Genomic DNA, 26,541 nt, shown 5'->3' with positions numbered 1-26,541 from the left:
TGTATTTGACTTAATTAAATGGATATATTTAGTGTTTGCACAACATGTTATTTTGACTCTATTGTCCTTGAAGTACCATTTGGGGGGTTACGATTGAGATACTGTACTTGCGTGGTTCAAGGACAGTATACTAGGAGCAAAAATAGTGAAGTGAAGTGAATTATATTTATATAGCGCTTTTGTCTAGTGACTCAAAGCGCTTTACATAGTGAAACTCAATATCTAAGTTACATTTAAACCAGTGTGGGTGGCACTGGGAGCAGGTGGGTAAAGTGTCTTGCCCAAGGACACAACGGCAGTGACTAGGATGGCGAACCTGGAACCCTCAAGTTGCTGACACGGCCGGTCTACCAAACGAGCTATACCACCCAGCTAAACAACATGTTTGTGTTCCACATTGTCATGTCAAGCAGCCAGGTTGTGTTGATTGGTTTTATATGGCTTGGAATACCTTAACAGACACACCCATCTATTTGTCAGGTGGGGGTGTGTGTGTGTTTTGTGTGTGTGTTTTGTGTGTGTGTAGTGGGGGGGGGGGGGGGTCTGTTTTGACTCAAATGGGTATCTATTACTACCTGTATTATATATTATATTACATACCAACAATGCCAAGGCAGACAATGTCATCAAACAAAAGCAATTGGACCTTCCATATACAATGGTACCTCAGGTTTTTAGTCGTCAGTTTTCGTACTCAGTTAAAAAAAATATATACAACAGATTGAGTCACCGAAATGTGGGATTCTTTATATGGGAAATAAATTCCAGGTAATGCTTCACATACAAGCGTACTAGCTTGTTCAGTGCAATGTTTGGCTGACAATAACCAAGACAACACGGAGACGCTGATGCATGCTTTTATTACAAGTCGTATAGATTATTGCTTTCTGGTCTTCCTAAAAAAGTTATTACACCTTTGCAATTACTCCAAAATTCAGCGGCACGTGTCCTGACGAAGACCAGAAGGCAGGCTCACATTACTCCAGTTTTAAAATCTCTGCATTGGCTCCCCGTGTGTTTCAGGATCAATTCTAAAGTTCTTCTTATGGTTTATAAATGTTTTTATGATATTGAGCCTTCTTATCTTTCAGATTTGCTTTAACCCAGTCATCTCCTAATTATTCCAAAAGTCAGGACACAAAGTCACAGGATGGCATCTTTCCACCAATATGTCCCCCAGTCTATGGAACAGCTTGCCGGAGGACCTCAGGGCTGCGGAGAACGTTCATGTTTTTAATAGCAGGCTTAAGACCCACCTTTTTGATTTGGCTTTTACCTGATATTATTTTATTGAAGTCATTTGTATTTTACTTTTTATCCTATTCATTATGCAAGATTGTATTTAGTTCTATTTTTTTACTGTATATTCATTTTACTTATGTCTTTTTATTAATCTTCATATGTCATACTTGTATTTTATTCTTTATCTCTACTCATGGTTCTTACTATTTTACAAGTTTTATTATTTTTATTTTTCAACGTTCCTCAGATGAGTCATCTGCCTCAGGGGTTATCGGCCGTGCTTGTGGGGGCGCTTTTGTGTAAGCGTCCTGGTGGCCATGGTCTGATGACCTACTGGTGCAGATGACTCCTGTGATAGTGTTTACTAACATGTCTCCTCTGTACTCAGTCATGCAATCATTTGGCCATATAGTTGCATATGTGTGTGTGTTGTGTGGGGCATCGGTGTCCGTGCGTACGTATGTGATAATGGGGGATATGGGTCATCGAAGTATTGTTTTTAAATTTGTAAAGCACTTTGCGTTGCATTTCTTTTATGTATGAAAAGCGTTTTATGAATAAAGTTGGATTGATTGATTGACAGTCTACAGAAACTGGGGCAACATTTTATGGGGAAAATTGTTGTTAAAGGGGAACATTATCACCAGACCTATGTAAGCGTCAATATATACCTTGATGTTGCAGAAAAAAGACCTTTTTTTTTTTTTAACCGATTTCCGAACTCTAAATGGGTGAATTTTGGCGAATTAAACGCCTTTCTAATATTCGCTCTCGGAGCGATGACATCACAACGTGACGTCACATCAGGAAGCAATCCGCCATTTTCTCAAACACCGGGTCAAAACAGCTCTGTTATTTTCCGTTTTTCCGACTGTTTTCCGTACCTTGGAGACATCATGCCTCGTCGGTGTGTTGTCGGAGGGTGTAACAACACGAACAGGGACGGATTCAAGTTGCACCAGTGGCCCAAAGATGCGAAAGTGGCAAGAAATTGGACGTTTGTTCCGCACACTTTACCGACGAAAGCTATGCTACGACAGAGATGGCAAGAATGTGTGGATATCCTGCGACACTCAAAGCAGATGCATTTCCAACGATAAAGTCAAAGAAATCTGCCGCCAGACCCCCATTGAATCTGCCGGAGTGTGTGAGCAATTCAGGGACAAAGGACCTCGCTAGCCCGGCAAGCAATGGCGGCAGTTTGTTCCCGCAGACTCCAAAACTGGACAGATCAGCTTTCAGGAAAAGAGCGCGGATGAGGGTATGTCTACAGAATATATTAATTGATGAAAACTGGGCTGTCTGCACTCTCAAAGTGCATGTTGTTGCCAAATGTATTTCATATGCTGTAAACCTAGTTCATAGTTGTTAGTTTCCTTTAATGCCAAACAAACACATACCAATCGTTGGTTAGAAGACGATCGCTGAATTCGTCCTCGCTTTCTCCCGTGTCGCTGGCTGTCGTGTCGTTTTCGTCGGTTTCACTTGCATACGGTTCAAACCGATATGGCTCAATAGCTTCAGTTTCTTCTTCAATTTCGTTTCGCTACCTGCCTCCACACTACAACCATCCGTTTCAATACATTCGTAATCTGTTGAATCGCTTAAGCCGCTGAAATCCGAGTCTGAATCCGAGCTAATGTCGCTATAGCTTGCAGTTCTTTCCGCCATGTTTGTTTGTGTTGGCTTCACTATGTGACGTCACAGGAAAATGGACGGGTGGTTAAAATCAGGCACTTTGAAGCTTTTTTTTAGGGATATTGCGTGATGGGTAAAATTTTGAAAAAAACTTCGAAAAATATAATAAGCCACTGGGAACTGATTATTAATGGTTTTAACAATTCTGAAATTGTGATAATGTTCCCCTTTAACCTAAATGGAAGATCTGGAAATCTGGAATTTGTGCAAATACGCTTAAAAGGCATCAAACTGAAACTTAACCTATTAAAGTGAAATGAAAAACAGATGGATAAAAAGTTTGAAGAAGATAAACAATCTGAATCTGCTCATTGACGTGGCAAAGTATTACTTATGCACACAAAGCTTGTTCTTTTATATTTAATGGTCACATCATGTCTGGCCCTGCATTGATTTGGTCTGTCTGTGTGTGTGTGTGTGTGTGTGTGTGTGTGTGTGTGTGTGTGTGTGTGTGTGTGTGTGTGTGTGTGTGTGTGTGTGTGTGTGTGTGTGTGTGCGCGCAATGGGGTCAGAAGAGATAACTGCCAATGAGGCTTGGCGCCCTGCGTACAGTGCTTTGGGGCACTCAATTGAGTCTGGCTGAGAGCGCAGTTTAAAATGACCACACAGCATTTCTAAAGAAAGAACTAACACCTTTGTTTAGTCGCGGGCCCAACTTTTTTTTTTGGGTGAACAATGGACAGGGAAAAGGAAAGATCAACTAGATTAGGAGTTGATCTGTCGAAGCACAATTTACAGATGTTCAGATTGCTCAAAAGGTCTTATCTCATGAATCTCTGTTCCGTTCAAGTAAGCAACAAGCCGAGCTCATACCTAAGATTTACAACATCAACATGTTTGTTCAGCACATGGCCAGGACGTATAATCCGACTGGCATGCTATCAAACAACCTCTGCTCAGTCAAAGGACGAACAGATTTGGTGTTCCCTTACAAATCAGTACAGAGCCAAACCTGTGACGTGTATGATGTTGATATGAAAGATTTATCCAATGACCCTCTGCTTAGTGATATTTGTGACAGCTCCTTGTGGTTAGTTGTTCACCAAGGTCCTGGTGCACACAACAGACAGGACTTTGGAATGCAAATGCATAACAGGTTATCATCACAGGCAAGACAGCATTCAAATCAACCACAGTGTTGTTAGTGTGCAAGGCTTATCATCACAAGTGCTTGACATACAGGAAACACAAATGTTCACAATTGTATGGACAACAATGTTTTGGTTTTTTTCGAGGTTTTTTTTTACCTGCGAAACGCTGGATGAAACAATTTTCCACAATTCACGCTACAAAACAGAGGAAAGAAAACCGAGTTGACAAAGAAGGCTCGATGGTAAGTCAGATAAATGTGTGGAAAAAGTTGTAACAGTAGGCTATTGCAATAGTTTTTATAAACTATAAAACTCTTTTAAATGTTCATAATTTAAGCATGGTGGTCAAAATTGTATGTTGTTTTTTTACCTGTGAAACGCTGGATGAAACAATTTTCCACAATTGACACTACAAAACAGAGGAAAGAAAACCGAGTTGACAAAGAAGGCTAGATGCTAAGTCAGATAAATGTGTGGAAAAAATTGTAACAGTAGGCTATTGCAATTGTTTTATAAACTATAAAACTCTTAAGTGTTCATAATTTAAGCATTGTGGTCAAAATTGTAACCTTTTAGCTGAAAACATTGGCAGTCTTACGGTACATGTATTTTTTTGGTAGAGGCCTCTCAATATGATTTTTTTCTGACGTTGTCAATTTTTGTTTCATCTGACATCACATGGACAAAGATAAGACCTTCTGGAGGACAGTTTTGTGGTCAGATGAAACAAAAATTGACCAGTTTGGCCACAATACCCAGCAATATGTTTGGAGGAGAAAAGGTGAGGCCTTTAAACCCAGCAATACCATTCCTACCGTCAAGCGTGGTGGTGGTAGGATTATGCTCTGGGCCTGTTTTGCTGCCAATGGAACTGGTGCTTTCAATGGGACAATGAAAAAGGAGGATTACCTCCAAATTCTTCAAGACAACCTAAAATCATCAGCCCAGAGGTTGGGTCTTGGGCACAGTTGGGTGTTCCAAAAGGACAATGACCCCAAACACATGTCAAAAGTGGTAAAGAAATGGCTAAATTTAGGCTAGAATTAAGGTTTTAGAATGGCCTTCCTAAAGTCCTGACTTAAACGTGTGGACAATGCTGAAGAAACAAGTCCATGTCAGAAAACCAACAAATTTAGCTGAACTGCACCAATTTTGTCAAGAGGAGTGGTCAACAATTCAAGCAGAAGCTTGTGGATGGCTACCAAAAGCGCCTTTTTGCAGTGAAACCTGCCAAGGGACATGTAAGCAAATATTAACATTGCTGTATGTATACTTTTGACCCAGCAGATTTGCTCACATTTTCAGTGGACCCATAATAAATTCATAAAAGAACCAAACTTCATGAATGTTTTTTGTGACCAAGTATGTGCTCCAATCACTCTATCACAACAAAATAAGAGTTGTAGAAAGTATTTGAAACTCAAGACAGCCATGACATTACATTCTTTACAAGTGTATGTAAACTTATGATCACGACTGTATATAGAATTGTTTTTTTTTTGTACCGCTTGTCCCTGTTGGGGTTGTGGTGGGGGGGCCTATTCCAGCTGCACTTGGGCAGAAGGCAAGGTACACCCTGGACAAGTCTCCACCACATTGCAGGACCAACACAGATAGACATATAATTAAGTAAAACCCACTCCTGGATTGATAAACTGATCCGGAAAGCCGACCAAACTATTGGCACGCAGTTGGAGGCGTTTGTGTCAGTGAGGGACAGGAGGACACTGGACAAACTGCTGGCCATCATGGACAATCCTGCCCACTCACTCCACCTGTCAATTAAGGGACAGCGGAGCTCATACTCCAACAGGCTCCTTCAGCCTTCTTCCCGCACTGTATGATTCAAGAACTCCTTCATTCCACACTCCATCCAGCTGTATAATCACTCGCCATATAGCAATAGATGACATCTGCCTATTACCTGACACCTTCTATGTTAGCAACTTCTCTTTGTTTATAATGTCTATTTTCTGCTGGATCTACTCTCTATTTTATGCTGCTCCTGTCACATATACTGTAATATTGTACATGGTCATTGGTATATATTGTATATGTTATAGACATAATATAATATATCTATATATATAGTATACTGTACACATATTATGTATATATTTGTATATATGTTCGATTTTTTATCGCTATATTAGTCTATTTATACCTGCATTGTCCTTTCCATCCTTACACTTTCCATCATGGTGACTGAGCTACTGTGTTGAATAATTTCCCTTGTGGATCATTAAAGTTTGTCTAAGTCAAAGTCTAAGTCTACAGTGTTGCCTTGATTATCCTGGGGGTTATGTTGCAGACACCCCTGTGGTAGGTGAATTTCCACGAAATAGAAACACTTAATTATTTTGTGACTTCTCTGAATAGTATGTTCATTTAAAGTCTTTGTAGGCCCTCCACACAGATTTCACATACTTATAAACACTTCCTATGCTTTTAAAACACTTGATACACTCTAAAACATACGTAATTTTACCTTAAAACTCGAAATGTGAGTGTGAATGTTGTGTGTCTATCTGTGTTGGCCCTGTGATGAGATGGCGAATTGTCCAGGGTGTACCCCGCCTACCGCCTGAATGCAGCTGAGATAGGCTCCAGCACCACCCGCGACCACAAAAGGGACAAGCGGTAGAAAATGGATGGATGGGTAATTAAAATTTAGGATGCACTGAGACCATAGTAAATGAACTGCAAAGTGGTGAGGGAACACTGTACCTTTCATAGAAAGTAATGTATATGATGACAATGAAGTCATATTGCTTTATATGTAGGTTTTTCATGTAACTTTGCACCTTTTGCTTTACTTCTATAAGAAATACCAAATACCACACGCAGAGTAAATCTGTTGATGCTCACAGGACTAAGATCATTTGACGTAATAAATGAATAATTTAAAGGCATAGCGAGTTGGAAAAGGTCCAGCCTTACGGACATTTGAGATGAGAAGTTCCACTGTTGTCTATTACTGGCTATGGATGAGCATGTAAGAAACTAGGGATGTCCCGATTCAGGTTTTTGCATTTCCGATCCGATACCGATATTGTTTTTGCATTTCCGATCCGATACCAATACTGACCGATACCGATACTGACCGATACTGGCCTATCCAAGCATGTATAAAGTTTAAAGTTATTTAGCCTACTTAGTTGTCAGAATCATGTTGAAAAGGGTTTTAGTACTCTTGATAACAACTAGCCAGCTGAATTAGGGGAGTTTGAATAATACACAATGGTTAGTAACAAGAAACTGACCTGTTTATTCAAGGATAAACACAAAATAGACAAAATTATACATGACAAACAGAAATGGCATCATTGAACTAGGGCTGGGCTATATGGCCTTTTTTTAATATTGCGATATTTTAAGGACATATTGCGATACACGATACATATCTCGATATTTTGCCTTAGCCTTGAATGAACACTTGATGCATATAATCACAGCAGTATGATGATTCTATGTGTTTTGATTGATTGATTGAGACTTTTATTAGTAGGTTGCACAGTGAAGTACATATTCCGTACAATTGACCACTAAATGGTAACACCCGAATAAGTTTTTCAACTTGTTTAAGTCGGGGTCCACTTAAATTGATTCATGATACAGATATATACTATCATCATAATACAGTCATCACACAAGATAATCACATTGAATTATTTACATTATTTATAATCCAGGGTGTGGAGGGGGGCGCCGGATGTAAGTGTCAAAAAGACAGCCAAAAGAGTTTGATATGAGAATAAATCTAAAGTTAAAATATAGGGTAGAAATGCACCCATTTGCAGGAAATGTAGTCTTGATTTACAAAATGTTCTTTCAAGGCTTGCATATCTACATTAAAACATTTTTCTTCATACTGCATTAATATATGCTACTTTTAAACTTTCATGCAGAGAAGGAAATCACAACTAAAAAAATCACTAATTTTTTCATACGGTGTTGATGTGGAAATTTTTGCCTCGGCATTTTGATGGTATGGATGTGTGGCACCGAATGGAGATAAGCGTCTCGACAGACGTCACAATATTTGAACAATGATGACGAAAACTGTTTTCTCTGTCGTGTCCGTGTGTCGAAAATTGTTATGCGCTTATTTTTTTATTTGATTTTGTGCGTGGCATAGATTTGCTATGCGCAGAGGACGCTTAAACAGTGCGCAATTGCACAGGCGAGCACCTTAGAGGGAGCGCTGCTCGCACGGCTGCGCTAGCATCACAGCTAACGTTAGCCATGCTGCTACCTCTCTGCTGCGAGAGGACGTATACGTATGTGACGTATGACGTGACAGTATGTGACGTATGTCGTGACAGTATGTGACGTGTGTAAGAAGGTGCACTTGCTGTCTGTGAGAGGGAGACACAGGAAAGAGTGAGAAGAGCCTGTCGTGTAATGTCAGCAGCTAAAAGCAACTGCGTGAGAATTCACAGACCTGTGGATGTGTTGAAGGTGTGCTGGAAAATGCGGAACGAAAATTAGGGAGCAGCAGAAAAGTGGAATGTATTATTTAAATTGGTGCGTTGGAAAACACGGACCGGAGTTTTTTTTTAAACTGGATCTGGATCTGCATTTTCCCATGCCTTGCCGATACGCAATTTTTGGCAAATATCGGCAGCCGATCCGATCCAAATATCGGATCGGGACATCCCTATAAGAAACTAATCAGAATATCTTTATTCCAGAAGGCTAAACGTCAACTACCAATATTCTAACTGTAGTCTTCCAGGAGTCATGTACTATTTTGTCAAGGTGAAGGTCAGGTTTCAGTAAACATGTTTGCCACATGTGAGCTGTCCAAATATTTGCAGTCGGCGTGCACATGGTCATATGGATGACTAAAAATAGGTGGAAACATGTACACTATTGACAGAATGCTGAGAATGCCTTTAGTGGACATGGCCACACTGAAACATGTCATGAGCAGAACACAATACAGCAGGAAACTGAAGCAGAAGTGAAAGATGGAAATGGAAAAAAGCTTCTTTGAGACTAAAGATCTGGTCGGAGCAGCTAATTCTCATTCTCGATCGCAAAGGGAAGTTAGAAGTAGCATTGAAAAGGAAATTAACGAGGAGAACAATCAGCTTTGTACATTTTTGCAAGGCAAAAAACAATGACAACTACAGTATATCAGATGTATGTCAGATTAATGTCACCTCACATGTGATATAGTTTGTCAGAAAAGTAATGTTAATTTTCTGGTATTTGTAATGTTTATTGCTTGTAAGTTGTTATACACAGTGTGCTTTTTTTTTAATAGAGGGAGTTCATGTCATTTGTTGGCTGCTTGCTTAACATTATGCTGCCAATTTGACTGCAGTCACAGTAATTTTCCACATGGCCTCTTTATCCTTGCGGAGGATCAAATCTCTATTGTCTGCTTGTTCAGAACCTATTTTCCTACTTTACTACTTTTCCTGAAAGGTATCCATATACTGGATATTACCCATGCCATTGCCTTTATTACAAAGAATCAAACACAGAGTTGGTGTGTTTATCATTTCCTAACCTCCACACGAGTACAGTGGTACCTCAAGTTACGAGTACATTAACTTACGAGTAATTTGAGCTTTTTGTTATACTTTCAGTTGCAAGCATACCTTGAATTGCACCATTGAATAATGTAAAATCTGGAACAGGGTTGTACCATTTGAGCAATATAAAGTTAATGTATTGTTACACTTTGATGTCCCTGCTTCATTGACACAAGATTTGACAGTTGACATGTGCGAAAACAAGCCTGCCCTTCAACAATATCAAATAACTGACTCCATGATTAGATTTCAAATTTTCTATGCAAATCCCAAAACACACAAAACCAGGTAAAAATAGGTAAGACAAGTCGAATGTGCGTAATAGGTGCCCTTTAAAGGACTAAAGTAGACGTTTGTGTGTGCATGAGGCCACAATACATTAGATATACAGTACAGGCCAAAAGTTTGGACACACCTTCTCGTTCAATGCGTTTTCTTTATTTTCATGACTATTTACATTGTTGATTGTCACTGAAGGCATCAAAACTATGACACCTGTGAAGTGAAAACAATTTCAGGTGACTACCCCTTGAAGTTCATTAAGAGAATGCTAAGAGTGTGCAAAGCAGTAAACAGAGCAAAGGGTGGCTATTTTGAAGAAACTAGAATATAAAACATGTTTTCAGTTATTTCACCTTTTTTTTTTAAAGTACATAACTCCACATGTGTTCATTCATAGTTTTGATGCCTTCAGTGACAATCTACAATGTAAATAATCATGAAAATAAAGAAAACGCATTGAATGAGGTGTGTCCAAACCTTTGACCTATACTTTACTTTAGTTAAGAGGTTATTAAGTTTTTTTTAAAAAGGGGCCCAACTTTTTTACTACAAAAGGGCCCTGGGCCCACTCAAATATTCACACTAGTAATTTTACTTTTGATTTTAATCGTATTCAATAATCGTATCTAACCTATTAACAGTTTACAAGATTGTCAAATGATATGAAAGCATGTGTTAATCCCAAATATTATTATTAGAGATTTAGGTCCTGCTAATTCCAAAAAAATATTAATGAAATATCTGCAAAAGAAAGGACTCATAAAAACTGATGAAAAATAAATATACGTACAATTACGCAGTGCTGTAATAAATCAAAATTAACTAAGTAATACATGTTTCTTAAATTGTCAAAAAAGACAATTTAATCATACATTTTGCGCTTAAGAAACTTCTAGGGGTTTTGCTCCAGACTTGATTGTTTAAGATTGTCATTACTGCCACAAGTGTTGGAAAAGTGTATTACAACTGAGTAACGCTGCTGCCCATACTTAACACAGCTGAGAAGCAGATATTATTTTAGCAGCCTTTTAGGGGTCGCTTGCAGCACCACAATGGGCCCCCGCCCTATGGTTAAGATACACTGCTTTACTACACTTCGTAGGATACGTTTTTCAAATGATCTGTGTTTGTTTTGATCTGACTTTGATGCTGCCAATGTCCATGTCACCTTACACCAGCATGTTGTCTGTCTTTATGTGAAAAGCATCAGAAAAGTGAGAATAGTGCAGTGAGCAGAGGAATGTGTCGAGAGAGTGAAGTGTGATGTCTCTCGTGCGACAAGCAGCCTGACACGCTATAAGGACGGGTGTGTTTCAACAAAAATAAATGAACATTTGGGGACATTAACTAGATACATGCAATGTAATACCACAGGAAAACCATTTATTATAATGGGGAAAAAGTTTGCCTGGGCCAGAGCTGGAGCGAATGGAACATTGGGTCTAACTGCTCACCTCCTAGACTGGATTGACAGCAGTTGTGTTACCACTGAATAGACTTTTACGGGAAAGCCATTGCAGAAGTGTGATTTTCTGTGGGGGGATATTTGTGCATTAAAAGCAAAAATGAAAATAGAAGTGAAAACTCCAGTACTGTAAGTGTGACAACTTCTTTACTACTGCAGACAATCTCTACTCAGATATTGAAACATTCCACTATCAATACCACTTTGTATGAGGTGTTAGTTTCAGTACAGTGGTACCTGGGGATACGAGCGGTCTCTCTATCAATTGTTATACTTTTAGGTCAGGGATGCCCACACTTTTTCCGCAGGCGAGCTACTTTTCAATTGACCAAGTCGAGGTGATCTACCTCATTCATATATATCATTTATATTTATTCATTTATGAAAGAGGAAAGGGATAAGCGGTAGAAAATGGATGGATGGATGGAAAGAGACGTTTTTGTTAACAAGTTAAAGGTGTTTGATGATAATACGAACATGTTTAACACATATAAATTCCTTTCATTCATAAAGACAAGAATATAAATTGGTGTATGACCTGATTCTGGTGACTTGCATTGATTGGAATCAGACAGTAATGATGATAACGTCCAATGCTCCCTCTAAGGTGCGCGCCTGCGCAATTGCGCACTGCTCACGCGTCCTCTGCGCACACCAAATCTATCCATCCATCCATCCATCTTCTTCCGCTTATCCGAGGTCAGGTCGCGGGGGCAGCAGCCTAAGCAGGGAAGCCCAGACTTCCCTCTCCCCAGCCACTTCGTCCAGCTCTTCCTGTGGGACCCCGAGGCGTTCCCAGGCCAGCCGGGAGACATAGTCTTCCCTACGTGTCCTGGGTCTTCCCCGCGGCCTCCTACCGGTCGGACGTGCCCTAAACACCTCCCTAGGGAGGCGTTCGGGTGGCATCCTGACCAGATGCCCGAACCACCTCATCTGGCTCCTCTCGATGTGGAGGAGCAGCGGCTTTACTTTGAGCTCCTCCCGGATGGCAGAGCTTCTCACCCTATCTCTAAGGGAGAGCCCTGCCACCCGGCGGAGGAAACTCATTTCGGCCGCTTGTACCCGTGATCTTGTCCTTTCGGTCATAACCCAAAGCTCATGACCATAGGTGAGGATGGGAACGTAGATCGACCGGTAAATTGAGAGCTTTGCCTTCCGGCTCAGGTCCTTCTTCACCACAACGGATCGATACAGCGTCCGCATTACTGAAGACGCCGCACCGATCCGCCTGTCGATCTCACGATCCACTCTTCCCTCACTCGTGAACAAGACTCCGAGGTACTTGAACTCCTCCACTTGGGGCAAGATCTCCTCCCCAACCCGGAGATGGCACTCCACCCTTTTTCGGGCGAGAACCATGGACTCGGACTTGGAGGTGCTGATTCTCATCCCAGTCGCTTCACACTCAGCTGCGAACTGATCCAGTGAGAGCTGAAGATCCTGGCCAGATGAAGCCATCAGGACCACATCATCTGCAAAAAGCAAAGACCTAATCCTGCAGCCACCAAACCAGATCCCCTCAACGCCTTGACTGCGCCCAGAAATTCTGTCCATAAAAGTTATGAACAGAATCGGTGACAAAGGGCAGCCTTGGCGGAGTCCAACCCTCACTGGAAACGTGTCCGACTTACTATCGGCAATGCGGACCAAGCTCTGGCACTGATCATACAGGGAGCGGACTGCCACAATCAGACAGTCCGATACCCCATATTCTCCGAGCACTCCCCACAGGACTTCCCGAGGGACACGGTCGAATGCCTTCTCCAAGTCCACAAAACACATGTAGACTGGTTGGGCAAACTCCCATGCACCCTCAAGGACCCTGCCGAGAGTATAGAGCTGGTCCACAGTTCCACGACCAGGACGAAAACCACACTGTTCCTCCTGAATCCGAGGTTCGACTATCCGGCGTAGCCTCCTCTCCAGTACACCTGAATAGACCTTACCGGGAAGGCTGAGGAGTGTGATCCCACGATAGTTAGAACACACCCTCCGGTTCCCAGCAAATCTATGCCGCGCAAAAAAATCAAATCCCACTCTAAACAAAATAAACAAATAATTTGTTTTGTATGATATTGCAATGCAACTGTGAGTAACAGGTGACGAAAGGTGGCCACAACAGATAAAACAATGTTTGTCAACACTTAAATTATTGTAACGTCTATGGAGACACTTAAAGGAGGACAGGAATTCCATCGGTCCCTTTATTCAGTGAAATTGTTTGTCGGCCATAACCACACCAAAACAATGTGTAAAATACTTTTATCTAGCAAAACTGGTCGTTGTCTACCGTACAAACCAAGCCAAAAGCAACTCTTTGTCATCTGTTATATCAACAGCAGCCGCTTGCTCTCTCTCTCACCTGCACCAACACATACACTATGGCAATTAGCCACTGGTGCGTTTATGGCCACACAAAAAGTTGGACAACTCCAACACTATACGTAAAGTGTAAATTTCAGGTCGTTTTACTATGACTCCTCAATCAGTGTGCTTATTCTACTGTCATTTGTTAAGAATGTTATTTTATGGATATTAATCATGAAATTATGTTACAGGACTACATAATTGCTAATAAAATTATTTATTTTACAGACAGAAAGTTAATAAACACTTCATCTCATGCAACATGTGAGTGTTTTAAGGGGAACTAAATGTGATCTCTGAAAGGGGTATACCATCCTTTCAAAGCAGAACCCCTACCCAGGCATAAATAACTATAGTGCATAGCTGATTTAAAAAAAACAATCTCTAAGTGGGCCAAATCACATATATTAGAAAATAATCTCTTGAAATTGACTAGTCACTTGATTATAATAATAAGACATTTAAATTGTTATGTCAGGTTTGAGACAAATGTGCTGCTGGTGTGGCCACAGTGTGCACGTCTGTATTCCACTGAATGCTTTGTGCGTTTGCTCATACACATGAACAATTAGAGGGAACATTGATAACGTCCACATTTTCAAATGGAGGAGAAAAAAAGTCCTCCTTTCTGTCCAATACCACATGAAAGTGGTTGCTTTTTGCCCTCTTATTTGTCGAGCTCCCATACTCCTTTTTATCCACTTTACAAGAAATACATTGGCGGCAAACTCTGTGTTTTGCTGGCTTGTGCACGCCGGCTTTCTTAAACTCTTATTTTGTTAGCGCAGGCAGGATGAAGCAGCACTTTTATTGTGAAGATAGGAACTGTGCAGTCGGTCTTTAGAGTTTTGACGGCAGGTACGGCGCGAGAGTCTGTTGATTTAAAATGTGTTTCTCGCCTTCCTGTCGGTCATTTTTTCTTAATAATGATCTGGCAGCAGCCAGCGTCATCTCACAAGACCCTCGCGTGGAGTGAATGTCAATCAAGTGACGAACGTGACGTCTTGGTGAAGATTGATGATCGCTAATTTTTAGGTCTATTTCTTTAATGCCTGGCCGGCGATCGACTGACACACCCTCATACTATGACCCTTTTAATGCGCCTTTTAATCCGGTGCACCTTTTGTATGAAAATAAACCTCATTGGCAGTTCGCCTTATAATCCGGTGCGCCCTATGGCCCGGAAAATACTAGGGATGTCCCGATCCGATATTGATATCAGAAATCAGTCCGATATTAGCCAAAAAAGTGAATATCGGATTTTATCGGACTGAATCCAAAAACTCCGATATAAGCGCTCCGATATAAGCTGTCCATTTACCGCTGCAGCACGTCTATAATAGGTGACTCTGGTTTGATCACACTCCAACACAGTAGGTGGCGGCAATGCCCCTTAATTAACGTTGGTGCCGGCCGCGGAAGAAGAGCGTCTCTGATCCAGCATGCACAGCCCACGTGATCACAACAACGACAACGCGTGTGCTTGCAGCAAAGTGTAGTGATGTCGGCAGTGTGGAAGTATTTTAACCTAAACTCGGACAAAGACGTTGCCGCTAAATGCAACATTTGTCACGCGCAAGTGTCCCGTGGAGGGACAGAACCGGGAAGGTTCAATACAAGCAACCTCATCGCACATTTGAAAAAACACCACAAAAAAGAACATGAGGATTTTTGCGAGAGCAGCAAGGCGAAGCAACAAACCTCTGGCTCGCTTCAGCAACCCACGCTGGCCGAAAGCTTGGCAAGACGCGACAAACTACCACGGGACAGCAAAAAGGCAATGGCCATAACAGAAAAGATAGCCCAGTTTATTGTGCTTGATAACCAGCCCTCTGTCGGGGGGCTGTTGTTTTTGTCCCTGCCCACAGTTGTTTCCAACATATGCTGACAGTAAAAAAATAACTGAAGTGAACTTGAATTGTTTGCACTTTAAAACGTTTTTTTTAATTTTTTTTATTGAATTTATTTAGGTTATTTTTCAGGGTTTTCTAATCTATTTTTAATTTATTCTATTCAATTGTATAATTATGTTGGTATTAGTGGTTATTTTGCACTTTAAATATAACATTTTGTTTTTATTGGATTTGTTGAGGTAATCCTCTTATGTTGAAGGTTAAAATTTATGTAACCAATTGGTTAATAATAAATGGGTCAGTTTTTCCTCTACCTACTCTTGCTGACTATTGTTTTCTGTTTTAACACTACAACATCAGTAACAGTAACATCACTTTATCAAGCCTTTTCTAACATTCCACACAACAAAATAAGGAATAAATATATGTATGATTCGTGCCTATATCGTATCATATTGATATCGGTATCGGCCAATACTCAAGGCTACAATATCGGTATCGTATCGGAAGTGAAAAAGTTGTATCGGGACATCCCTAGAAAATACGGTACTTTGCTCCACATTCTCTTGATGCCCTCAGTCTTCTTTACAATACAAAAAAAAACGTGTCTTTAGCAATAGCCACATGCTAAGACATAAATACAAGAGAGCCTGGGTCTTCTGTATGGTGGTGTGTCCCATTCTGGAGGATGTATTCAATGTTGCTTGGTATTTGCAGCTTTCCACGGTGCTAGTTTGCGGTGAAAAACGGACATAGCGAGAAGAGCTGAGTAAAACAAAGACTGTGCAGCACAGGTTGGTTCAAACAAAATGTATTATGGTTAACCATCTTGGAGCAGGAACGTGAGATGGAATTGGAAGTTAGGATTGAGGACTACTTCCTGTAGTGAGTGAAATGACTCACCTCCATCGTAGCAATCAGTCATGAGAGAACAAATATGTTTTGATAAATACACATGAGAGAAGAAATGTGTTTTGATAAAATAACATGGTAGGGGACACTTTTAACTTTCCAAAGGGCTGCAAAATCGTGTCCCGGTCATGACAAACTGAATGACATTCATGACATTCCCATAAAATGATGTAAACACAACACAATGACGGTTTTATCCCCACGTCATTTGAATCAATGGCAAATACATGGCACTGTGAAGAACAGCATTTGAATCCAGAGGGCCGAGCTGCAATTAGGGGCTGGGTTAATAAATGGCATCGAATGTACCGACAGCAGATTGTGGCGCTCAAAATGCAACCCAGTGACATTCTGGAGAAGAGAAAAATACAAGAGCCTTACTGTTCGTTGATGACAAAGATGCAGTTGTCTTGTGAGGGTGAGCCTGAGATGGGATGCTTGCAAGTCACCTTTCGCTCATTATGGCTGCGGAAGAGAACGAAGAGAAAAGATGAGAAGGGCACATCTTTAATAGACAACTCAAAGGACAAATTAATATCATAAAAAAGGAGAGGCCGACAATAAAAGTGTCAAACACTTTGTCAAAGACCAGGCACTTTCTTAAGCTTTTAAGATCAATTTATGAACTCTTTAGGCTATGGTACATTGCAAAACAAGCAAATATTTTCAAGTTTAAATGTAGTTCTCTAACTATTCATAAATCAATTTATATTTTTACTATGAAAATGAAAGAAAAATGAAAACCTTAAAAACACAACAGATATTCGAACAGTATACCTGATTATAGTAAAAAGCTCAAGAATTTGCTTGTTTTTCTCAAAAGGTCTAATCCAGTAAATACACAAAATTCCAATAACTTAGAGGCAGGAATGACTCCCGTATTTTTCTAAGTACAAGTCGCTCCAGGGTATAAGTCGCACCGGCCGAAAATGCATAATAAAGAAGGGAAAAAAACATATATAAGTCGCACTGGAGTATAAGTCGCATTTTTTGGGGAAATTTATTTGATAAAAGCCAACACCAAGAATAGACATTTGAAAGGCAATTTAAAATAAATAAGTTATATGAGGCATAAATAACCAACTGAGAACGAGCCTGGTATGTTAACGTAACATATTATGGTAAGAGTCATTCAAATAACTATAACATATAGAACATGCTATACGTTTACCAAACAATCTGTCACTCCTAATCGCTAAATCCCATGAAATCTTATACGTCTAGTCTCTTACGTGAATGAGCTAAATAATATTATTTGATATTTCACGGTAATGTGTTAATAATTTCACACATAAGTCGCTCCTGAGTATAAGTCGCACCCCCGGCCAAACTATGAAAAAAACTGCGACTTATAGTCCGAAAAATACGGTAAACGATTCACCTATACCAGAGGTCAGCAACCCGCGGCTCGAGAGCCACATGCGGCTCTTTAGCGGCGCCCTGGTGGCTCCATGGAGCTTTTTCAAAAATGTATGAAAATGGACAAAAGATGGGGGTAAAAGTATATATTTTTTATTTGGTTTCTGTAGAAGGACAAACACGACACAAACCTTCCTAATTGTTAGAAAGCCCACTGTTTAATATGTTTGTGTTTATCCTTCACTGATGACAGTATTTGGCAAGCGCTGTTTTGTCCTAATTTCAGCGGCCCTTGAACTCACCGTTGTGTGGACTATGACTCAACAGTTTGTTTACATGTATAACTTTCTCCAACGCTGCCACAGACATGTTTTATGCCACTCTTTCTTTGTCTCATTTTGTCCACCAAACGTTTTGTACTGTGCGTGAATGCACAAAGGTGAGCTTTGTTGATGTTATTGACTTGTTGTAGTGCTAATCAGGCATATTTGGTCAGTGCATGACTGCAAGCTAATCATGCTATTTAGGCTAGCTGTATGTACATATTGCATCATCATGCTTCATGTGTTGGTATATTTGAGTTAATTAAATGACCCTTACTTATGTCCTCTGTGTATTTAATTTATATTTACATTATCTGTATGTAATATTGGCTGCCATGTTGTTCCAGACTACAGCAAACATTGCCCAGCTTGCAAAGATTGCAATAAATCCATTAAAAGAAGACAGCCTGCCGTTTCCTTTAACTTGGACACACATATCTATTCTAAGAAAGTCATTTCCAGGAGTTATCTCACCCTCTGAGAAGTTTTACTAATGTTTTCCAATGTTGTAAAAATGTGTAAAATAAATATTACATTTCAACATTTCTGTCAACAAAGATTTGCGTCAGCCTGCGACACGTAGTCATTTTGATAGTAGGCTAATATAGCCAATTAGCCACTTAAATCATGTGTTGCCTTCATTATAACACTTATATAAGTCTTTTAATTTTTTGTGGCTCCAGATTGATTACTTTTTTGTATTTGTGGTCCAATATGGCTCTTTCAACATTTTGGGTTGCCGATCCCTGACCTATACAAATGCCCATCCATTTCCACCGCTTGTCCCTGCAATGTTTAAAAAAATAAAATGCAATTATTCATAATCCAAAAAACATGCACCTGGGGATAGGTTGATTGGCAACACTAAATTGGCCCTAGTGTGTGGATGTGAGTGTGAATGTTGTCTGTCTATCTGTGTTGGCCCTGCGATGAGGTGGCGACTTGTCCAGGGTGTACCCCGCCTTCCGCCCGGTTGTAGCTGAGATAAGCTCCAGCGCCCCCGCGACCCCAAAAGGGAATAAGCGGTAGAAAATGGATGGATGGATATTCATAATACAGTAAAAGGTTATTTCAAACAAAATCCCAAACAAAAATAATGTGTTGTTTTCAGAAATATATTGGGGAGAAAATGTTTTTCCAATCCCGAAAGCTTTGCTGAACAATTCAGAACTAAAGTTGGAGACTTCACAAATGCCATTCCAACTGTGGTGAAAAATACAAAAGATCACGACCGACAGTAAGGCTTTGGAAAACTGCGTAGCCGTCCGGCATGACTTCCACCCATCCATAGTTTAGTCAAACGACAGCAAGTCAAGTTATTTCTAACACAACATAATTAGAATTCCAGGATGTCAGCCGCACATTCTCACTCATTGGTTGCGGTTTTTCAGTAAAGTGGTCAGGATTGTGGAAGGTCGGGAAGAAATAACGAGCCTCACCACGCTTGACTGTCACTCGTAAATCACGTGTTCAACATTGGCCTGTGAACCGTAACACTGCATAATTGATTCAATATCAAGTCTCATTATGTAGACCATACAGTGTACTGCACTTTTGGTGCACTGCGATCGTCAAAATAAAGTAATACCCACATTGACATCACATTTGGATGTCTCCGGAGCTGTTGCCTCTGTCATGTGCTTTTACATTTCAACTCACTCTGGCTTCGTCATAAACAGAAGAGAGTCAAACTGCAGTCCAAAAATAACATCGTCCTTAAACACGGCCTTCTTGTGTGCTGAAAAGAGCAAATACCAAGAGTGAAATAGGGAGTTGAGTTTCAGTTGAGCGTGGAGAGTAATAGTCTCCACAGCTCAGGCCCGTAATTACAGGAGGCACTGCTGGCTACAGAGTTCCACGTGCGGTCTGGGGACAGACCAATGGCACCATTATTCACTGGTATGCCTTCACACATGCGCCTCATGGAAGGGCTTACATTTAGGATAGATAGAGCTGATGAGTGATTATATGCACATTAATATTTATCTATGAAAGTATACGAAAACTGGTTGAAAATGACACTATTTCCACATTCAAACATTCACACACTGAATGGCGCTAAACACGACCCATCAGGAGCAAGGGTGAAGTGCATACTTGCCAATCTTGAGACCTTCGATTTCGGGAGGTGGGGGTGGAGGCGTGGTCGGGGGTGGAGCAGGGCGTGGTTGAGGGCGTGGTTAAGAGGGGAGGAGTATATTGACAGCTAGAATTTACCAAGTCAAGTATTTCATATATATATATATATATATATATATATATATATATATATCCTGAAAATATGCAAACAAAACTGTGTTTAGATAATTGATACTTCAAACTTGCATAAATAAATATTAAGGAATATAACATAACTTGGCTTCTGAGAGCTTCAAAATGTAATGAATAAAATGCTAAAGTTGTTGATAAACAAGCAATTATTTTAATAATTAAATACGGTCATTTTAAATGAATTATTATGATAATTTAAAATTAATTATTTCAAATATGTTTATTTTAATGTATAATTCTAATGCTTGGATGTAATAAGGAGTCAGAAAAAATACAAATAAAAATACAATTAATTTTGATGTTTTTAGCAAAATATAGTAAAAATGTATTTAGTTTTTTTTTTTTTAATTAATAAATATATTTATTTTTAGGTAAGATAAACATAATAATACAATTTATCTCTAGTCTGGATGATTTAGTTCTTGTCACCCTGTTGTCCTCCCGTCGTGAAAAAAGGCTGTCCTCACTCAGGTCCGCATGGAGCTGGAGGGGGCGTGGCCTCCAGCTCCGGCTGAAAATCGGGAGATTTTCGGGAGAATATTTGTCCTGGGAGGTTTTCGGGAGAGGCGCTGAATTTCGGGAGTCTCCCGGAAAATTCGGGAGGGTTGGCAAGTATGGTGAAGTGTCTTGCTCAAGGACACAACGGACGTGTCTAGGATGGTAGAAGGTGGGGATTGAACCAGTAACCCTCAGATTGCTGGTACGGCCACTCTCCCAACTTCGCCACGCCGTCCCCAATGTTAATATAAAATGTTGGTGTTGTTTACTTGAGTCATATTGCAGTCTACACGTATCTCTTGTGTGCGACTGCCATCTAATTGCAGTCTACACATATCTCTTTTGTGTGACTGCCATATACTGGTCACACTTATCATTTCACCATGTACCAAATAAAATAGCTTTGAGGTCGGTAAGCAAAACCAGAATTATTCCGTACATTAGGCGCACCGAGTTATAAGGCGCACTGTCGAGTTTTGAGGAAAAAAATCATATTTTAAGTGCGCCTTATAGTCCGGAAAATACGGTAGTTGACTTTGAATACAGTCAAACCACATTTTTATATGTGTCACATTTCCAGCTGCTATTTTAGAGGTTACATATTAGTATGATAATAACTAACTTCCTCTATTTTTAAGAAAAAGCGGTAAACACAAAATGTATAATATTTTTGGCTTTCTCCGTTCAGCGTTTCAAAGGCATTAGCATGTACCTCTGTCAAGGAGACAGAGATACATCTAGACTCTATGCAGTTTATTTGTAATGTTTGATAGCCCTTCAGGAAGCCGGGTTTTGTACACACTGACACACACGCATGGGTCAGTGTTTTTAGGAGATGGTGTGCCATCAAAGAGACTTCACAGCTTTTTGGACAGATGCTATTTAGAGAAGTCCTACCATACCTAACAAACTTTTTTTTTTAAAAAGGACGGACAGTTGGTAAACCTCAGTGGGGAAAATGGAGCTCATGATGTAACATAATAAATGGGTGTGGGCCAGAAAGAGGCAGTTCACTGTTTAAGTGTGTGTTTGAAAAGGAAAAGATCCTTTTTAGACAATTCTGCAATTGATTCAGCCACTGCATGCCAGTGGAACACAGTGAATGAAAGGTTGTGAGGAGACGTCAGTTGCCTTTTTAAGGAGCAGGGAAGTTCCCCTCCCTTCGTCAACGTGGAACCCCCCCAAAAAAAAAAAAAAAAAAAAAAGATATATATATATATATATATATATATATATATATATATATATATATATATATATATATATATATATATATATATATATATATATATATATATATATAAGGGGTGTAACGATACACACAAATTTCGGTTCGGTACGTACCTCGGTTTAGAGGTCACGGTTCGGTTCATTTTCGGTACAGTAAGAAAACAACAAAAGATACATTTTTGGTTTATTTATTTACCAAATTTGCAAAATCTTTCACCAAAAATATTTTTCTTGATGTGAAGTAATCGGAACCTTGGATAGGTCAATAATTCATAATAACATTGATTTTGATTCAATATTATGTTTTGAGCGATGACAGTTTGAAAAAAAAAAAAAACAGCTTTGTTTTATTAGTCAACATTGCAATTTTTTCTAAATTACATTTAAGCATTTCATTTTTGTTATGTTTTTGTTTATTTTAATAGTATTTTTAGAATGTGCCGTGGGCCTTTAAAACAATAGCTGTGGGCCGCAAATGGTCTCCGGGGCACACTTTTGACAACCCTGCTATAGATAATAAAAAATTGAATCTGATAAATCTATGGATAAAAAGCAGAGCCTGGCGACGCATGCGCGTTTATCATAACTCTCTTGCTTTCTCTGTCTCTGCCCCTCCCTCAAGAATGCGGCTGCGCGCACAATTTGTTTTGTTTTTAACCCCTTCTTAACCCTGAACGTACATTGAAAATACGCGCAACCCTAACTCAAAATGCCGGACATTCGAGGCATTTAAGAAACTCCGCCCTGACAGCTCCGCAATACAGGACATGTCCGGTGAAAAGAGGACTTATGGTCAGTCTATCGTAGCCCGTTAGCTGCTAGCATGCCGTGTGTTGTGACTCAGTGTGCATTGTTTACACAACGTGCGTTACGCTACTTAATATATCCGTGTGGAAACTCGTTCGGTACACCTCCTGGAATGTTGGAATTCATATCAAATAATTGAATCTGATAAATTAAATCTGATAAATCTATGGATAAAAAGCAGAGCCTGGCGACGCATGCGCGTTTATCATAACTCTCTCGCTCTCTCTGTCTCTGCCCCTCCCTCAAGAATGCTGCTGCGCGCACAATTTGTTTTGTTTTTAACCCCTTCTTAACCCTGAACGTACATTGAAAATACGCGCAACCCTAACTCAAAATGCCGGACATTCGAGGCATTTAAGAAACTCCGCCCTGACAGCTCCGCAATACAGGACATGTCCGGTGAAAAGAGGACGTATGGTCAGTCTATCGTAGCCCGTTAGCTGCTAGCATGCCGTGTGTTGTGACTTAGTGTGCATTGTTTACACAACGTGCGTTACGCTACTTAATATATCCGTGTGGAAACTCGTTCGGTACACCTCCTGGAATGTTGGAATTCATATCAAATAATTGCGAGAACGACTTTTTATTGTCAATATCGGCTGCTGGGTTTAATTTTTTTATGTTTTCTGCTGGTGGTGTGTCTCCGATTTTTTTAGAGATCATACTTTTTCGTGAAAATCGTCCGATACTGATCGGTGGTCGGTTGATCAATCGGTGCATCCGTAATTCATTTAATTTGCATAACTTCTTTCAGGAAAAAATGCTTCAAAACACAAACAAGTCGGAACACAGCGGTTGACTTTCGAGGTTGCGTTGGTATCTTACAGTGGATGGTACCGTACTCTCTTTGAGACATGCAAGAAAAAATGTGCGTTAGTAATATGTGATATATAATCTAATGGGCCGCCGGACACATTGCTTATGTTAATCCATTAGTGGCATGAGATATTATTACAATAAATAAGTTCTGAAATGCAAGTCTCGATGTAACTTACCCAAAGAAAATATGTTTTCAAAACATCTAGAGGCTAAACTTAACTCCTACATCATTTAAAATGGTCACACATGTTATGAGGGATGTGGTTTGTGGTCCACACAGTCAGCACTGGGCGAGCACTGACTTAAAGTCATGGGGGTGGAGTACGGTAACATTTTTGTACTTCTCTAAAGGCCAAAATGTTGCTTTATTCCTTACTGATTTTAAGCAGAAGATGTTGGTTTATGAGGTGGATCTGGTCGAAGGAAAACAGATTTCCTGCCTCTTGGCATTAGGTGGAAAGAGGTGAAAAAGTAGGATAAACACATTGAGGAGGGCGGGGCAGGCTTCTGAACTGTCTTGTCCATAATAATTAGCAGTGAACTGCAGTAATGGGGGGCTTAAGTTCTGAGGCAGGCGGGGGGTTTTGCAGTGGCTGGGCGTTTACGATTCTGGGTGGGTCTTTGATCTTTTACTCCTCTTCAGCCACAGGTCAAGCACGGACAACCAACTGGCTCCACAAGACTGTAATGTTGGAAGTGTCGTGACAAAAAAATTGTTATTCTAACAGCGATGGTTTGAAGTCCTACTGGAACTTCTTTCTGCATGATTTTTTTTTTACCTCCAAGGATTCTTTGCATTGGAACTACTTTAATGTGAAATATTGTGATGTGGTACATCTGCTCCTGCTGGCCCCACTATGGACTGGACTCTCACTATTATGTTAGATCCACTATGGACTGGACTCTCACTATTATGTTAGATCCACTATGGACTGGACTCTCACTATTATGTTAGATCCACTATGGACTGTACTCTCACAATATTATGTTAGATCCACTATAGACTGGACTCTCACTATTATGTTAGATCCACTATGGACTGGACTCTCACTATTATGTTGGATCCACTATGGACTGGACTCTCACTGTTATGTTAGATCCACTATGGACTGGATTCTCACAATATTATGTTAGATCCACTATGTACTGGACTCTCACTATTATGTTCGATCCACTATGGACTGGACTCTCACTAATGTGTTAGATCCACTATGGACTGGACTCTCACTATTATGTTAGATCCACTATGGACTGGACTCTCACTATTATGTTAGATCCACTATGGACTGTACTCTCACAATATTATGTTAGATCCACTATGGACTGTACTCTCACAATATTATGTTAGAAGTTAGATCCACTATGGACTGGACTCTCACTATTATGTTAGATCCACTATGGACTGGACTCTTACACTATTATATTAGATCCACTATGGACTGGACTCTCACAATATTATGCTAGACAAAACTGACAATTAAAACACAAATAAATTTGTACTGTACACAAAATAATACTGAGCATACCGTCTAAAATGTTACTATTTTCATACTTGCCAACCATCCCAATTTTCTTGGGAGACTCCCGAATTTCAGTGCCCCTCCCGAAAATCTCCCGGGGTATCCATTCTCCCGAATTTCTCCCGATTTCCACCCGAACAACAATATTGAGGGCGTGTCTTTAAAGGCACTGCCTTTGGCGCCCTCTACAACCTGACGTCACGTCCGAATTTCCTCCATACAAACAGAGTGCCGGCTCAGTCACATAATATGTGCGGCTTTTATACACACACACACAAGTCAACAGCCATACAGATCACACTGAGGGTGGCCGTATAAACAACTTTAACACTGCTACAAATATGCGCCACACTGTGAACCCACACCAAACAAGAATAACAAACACACTTCGGGAGAACATCCGCACCGTAACACAACATAAACACAACAGAACAAATACCCAGAACCCCTTGCAGCACGAACTCTTCCGGGACGCTACAATATACAACCCCCCCCTCAACCCTCCATCTCCCGAATTCGGGGGTCTCAAGGTTGGCAAGTATGACTATTTTAGGTTATAAAGTTACAGCGAATGAGAAGAGAAATGAAAGCTGTACATACTACGTTGTGTATTGAAGTGCGGGTCAGGGCAATCAGGCCATGATCACACAGCCTCCTACCTACCCTGAGGAAATCCTCTAATGACAGCTCCAGCATAGAGTGGTTGCTTTAATCACCACCTCTCAGCGTGGTATGTACTGCCAAGTAGGACCGCATCCTTTTTGTGGCAGGTCAAATTGTATGATCCTATTAAATATGTCTACAGGATATTCCATTCAGGCTCCTCGGACCATAACCTTGTTTCCTATCGCAGCAAGTCATGCACGACTCTCCTTTCGCACATGGATATTAAAAACAAACAAATCATCTAAATCAGGCTGCTTGTGTGGATTTAACACAATAAACTAAATCAAACAGGCATATTATTATCTAACCTAGAGTGGAACCTTTAAGGTAGGGCTTTGGGATTAATAAATAAATGATCGAATCCAAATTCGAAGCTTTTTACAGACGTACAACTGCCCTTTCGGTTGTTTCAGTTTCCCCTCCTTGTAATTCTCTCTCTACTAACACACCACCCACTTAAAATACACCACAGGCTGTGTAGTTATACGACAGCCAGGGGTCGCAAAGCGTGAAAACAGCGAGAAAACCAACAGATGAAGAAGTCGCAGCCACGTAACACTGTCCTATCTAGTACGTTACACAGAAGCGTCAT

The 26,541-nt window shown here is 40.3% G+C and overlaps 1 protein-coding gene across 6 annotated transcripts in view; it reads right to left on the bottom strand.

The window, feature by feature from the left end:
- The window catches only part of LOC133612660 (pleckstrin homology domain-containing family A member 5-like), a 237,311-nt gene that overhangs the window by 76,133 nt on the left and 134,637 nt on the right, over window positions 1–26,541 (bottom strand). For all 6 annotated transcript variants that reach the window (XM_061970285.1, XM_061970286.1, XM_061970282.2 and 3 more), the window contains exon 4: window positions 16,838–16,921. In XM_061970285.1, coding sequence (XP_061826269.1) covers window positions 16,838–16,921 — 84 coding nt within the window. The remainder of the gene's footprint in view (window positions 1–16,837; window positions 16,922–26,541) is intronic.

Source organism: Nerophis lumbriciformis, linkage group LG10 (assembly GCF_033978685.3).
Source record: "Nerophis lumbriciformis linkage group LG10, RoL_Nlum_v2.1, whole genome shotgun sequence".
Taxonomy (NCBI): Eukaryota; Metazoa; Chordata; class Actinopteri; order Syngnathiformes; family Syngnathidae; genus Nerophis; species Nerophis lumbriciformis.
Note: the sequence above shows the minus strand (reverse complement) of the source record. Positions and strands in the feature narration are given on the sequence as shown.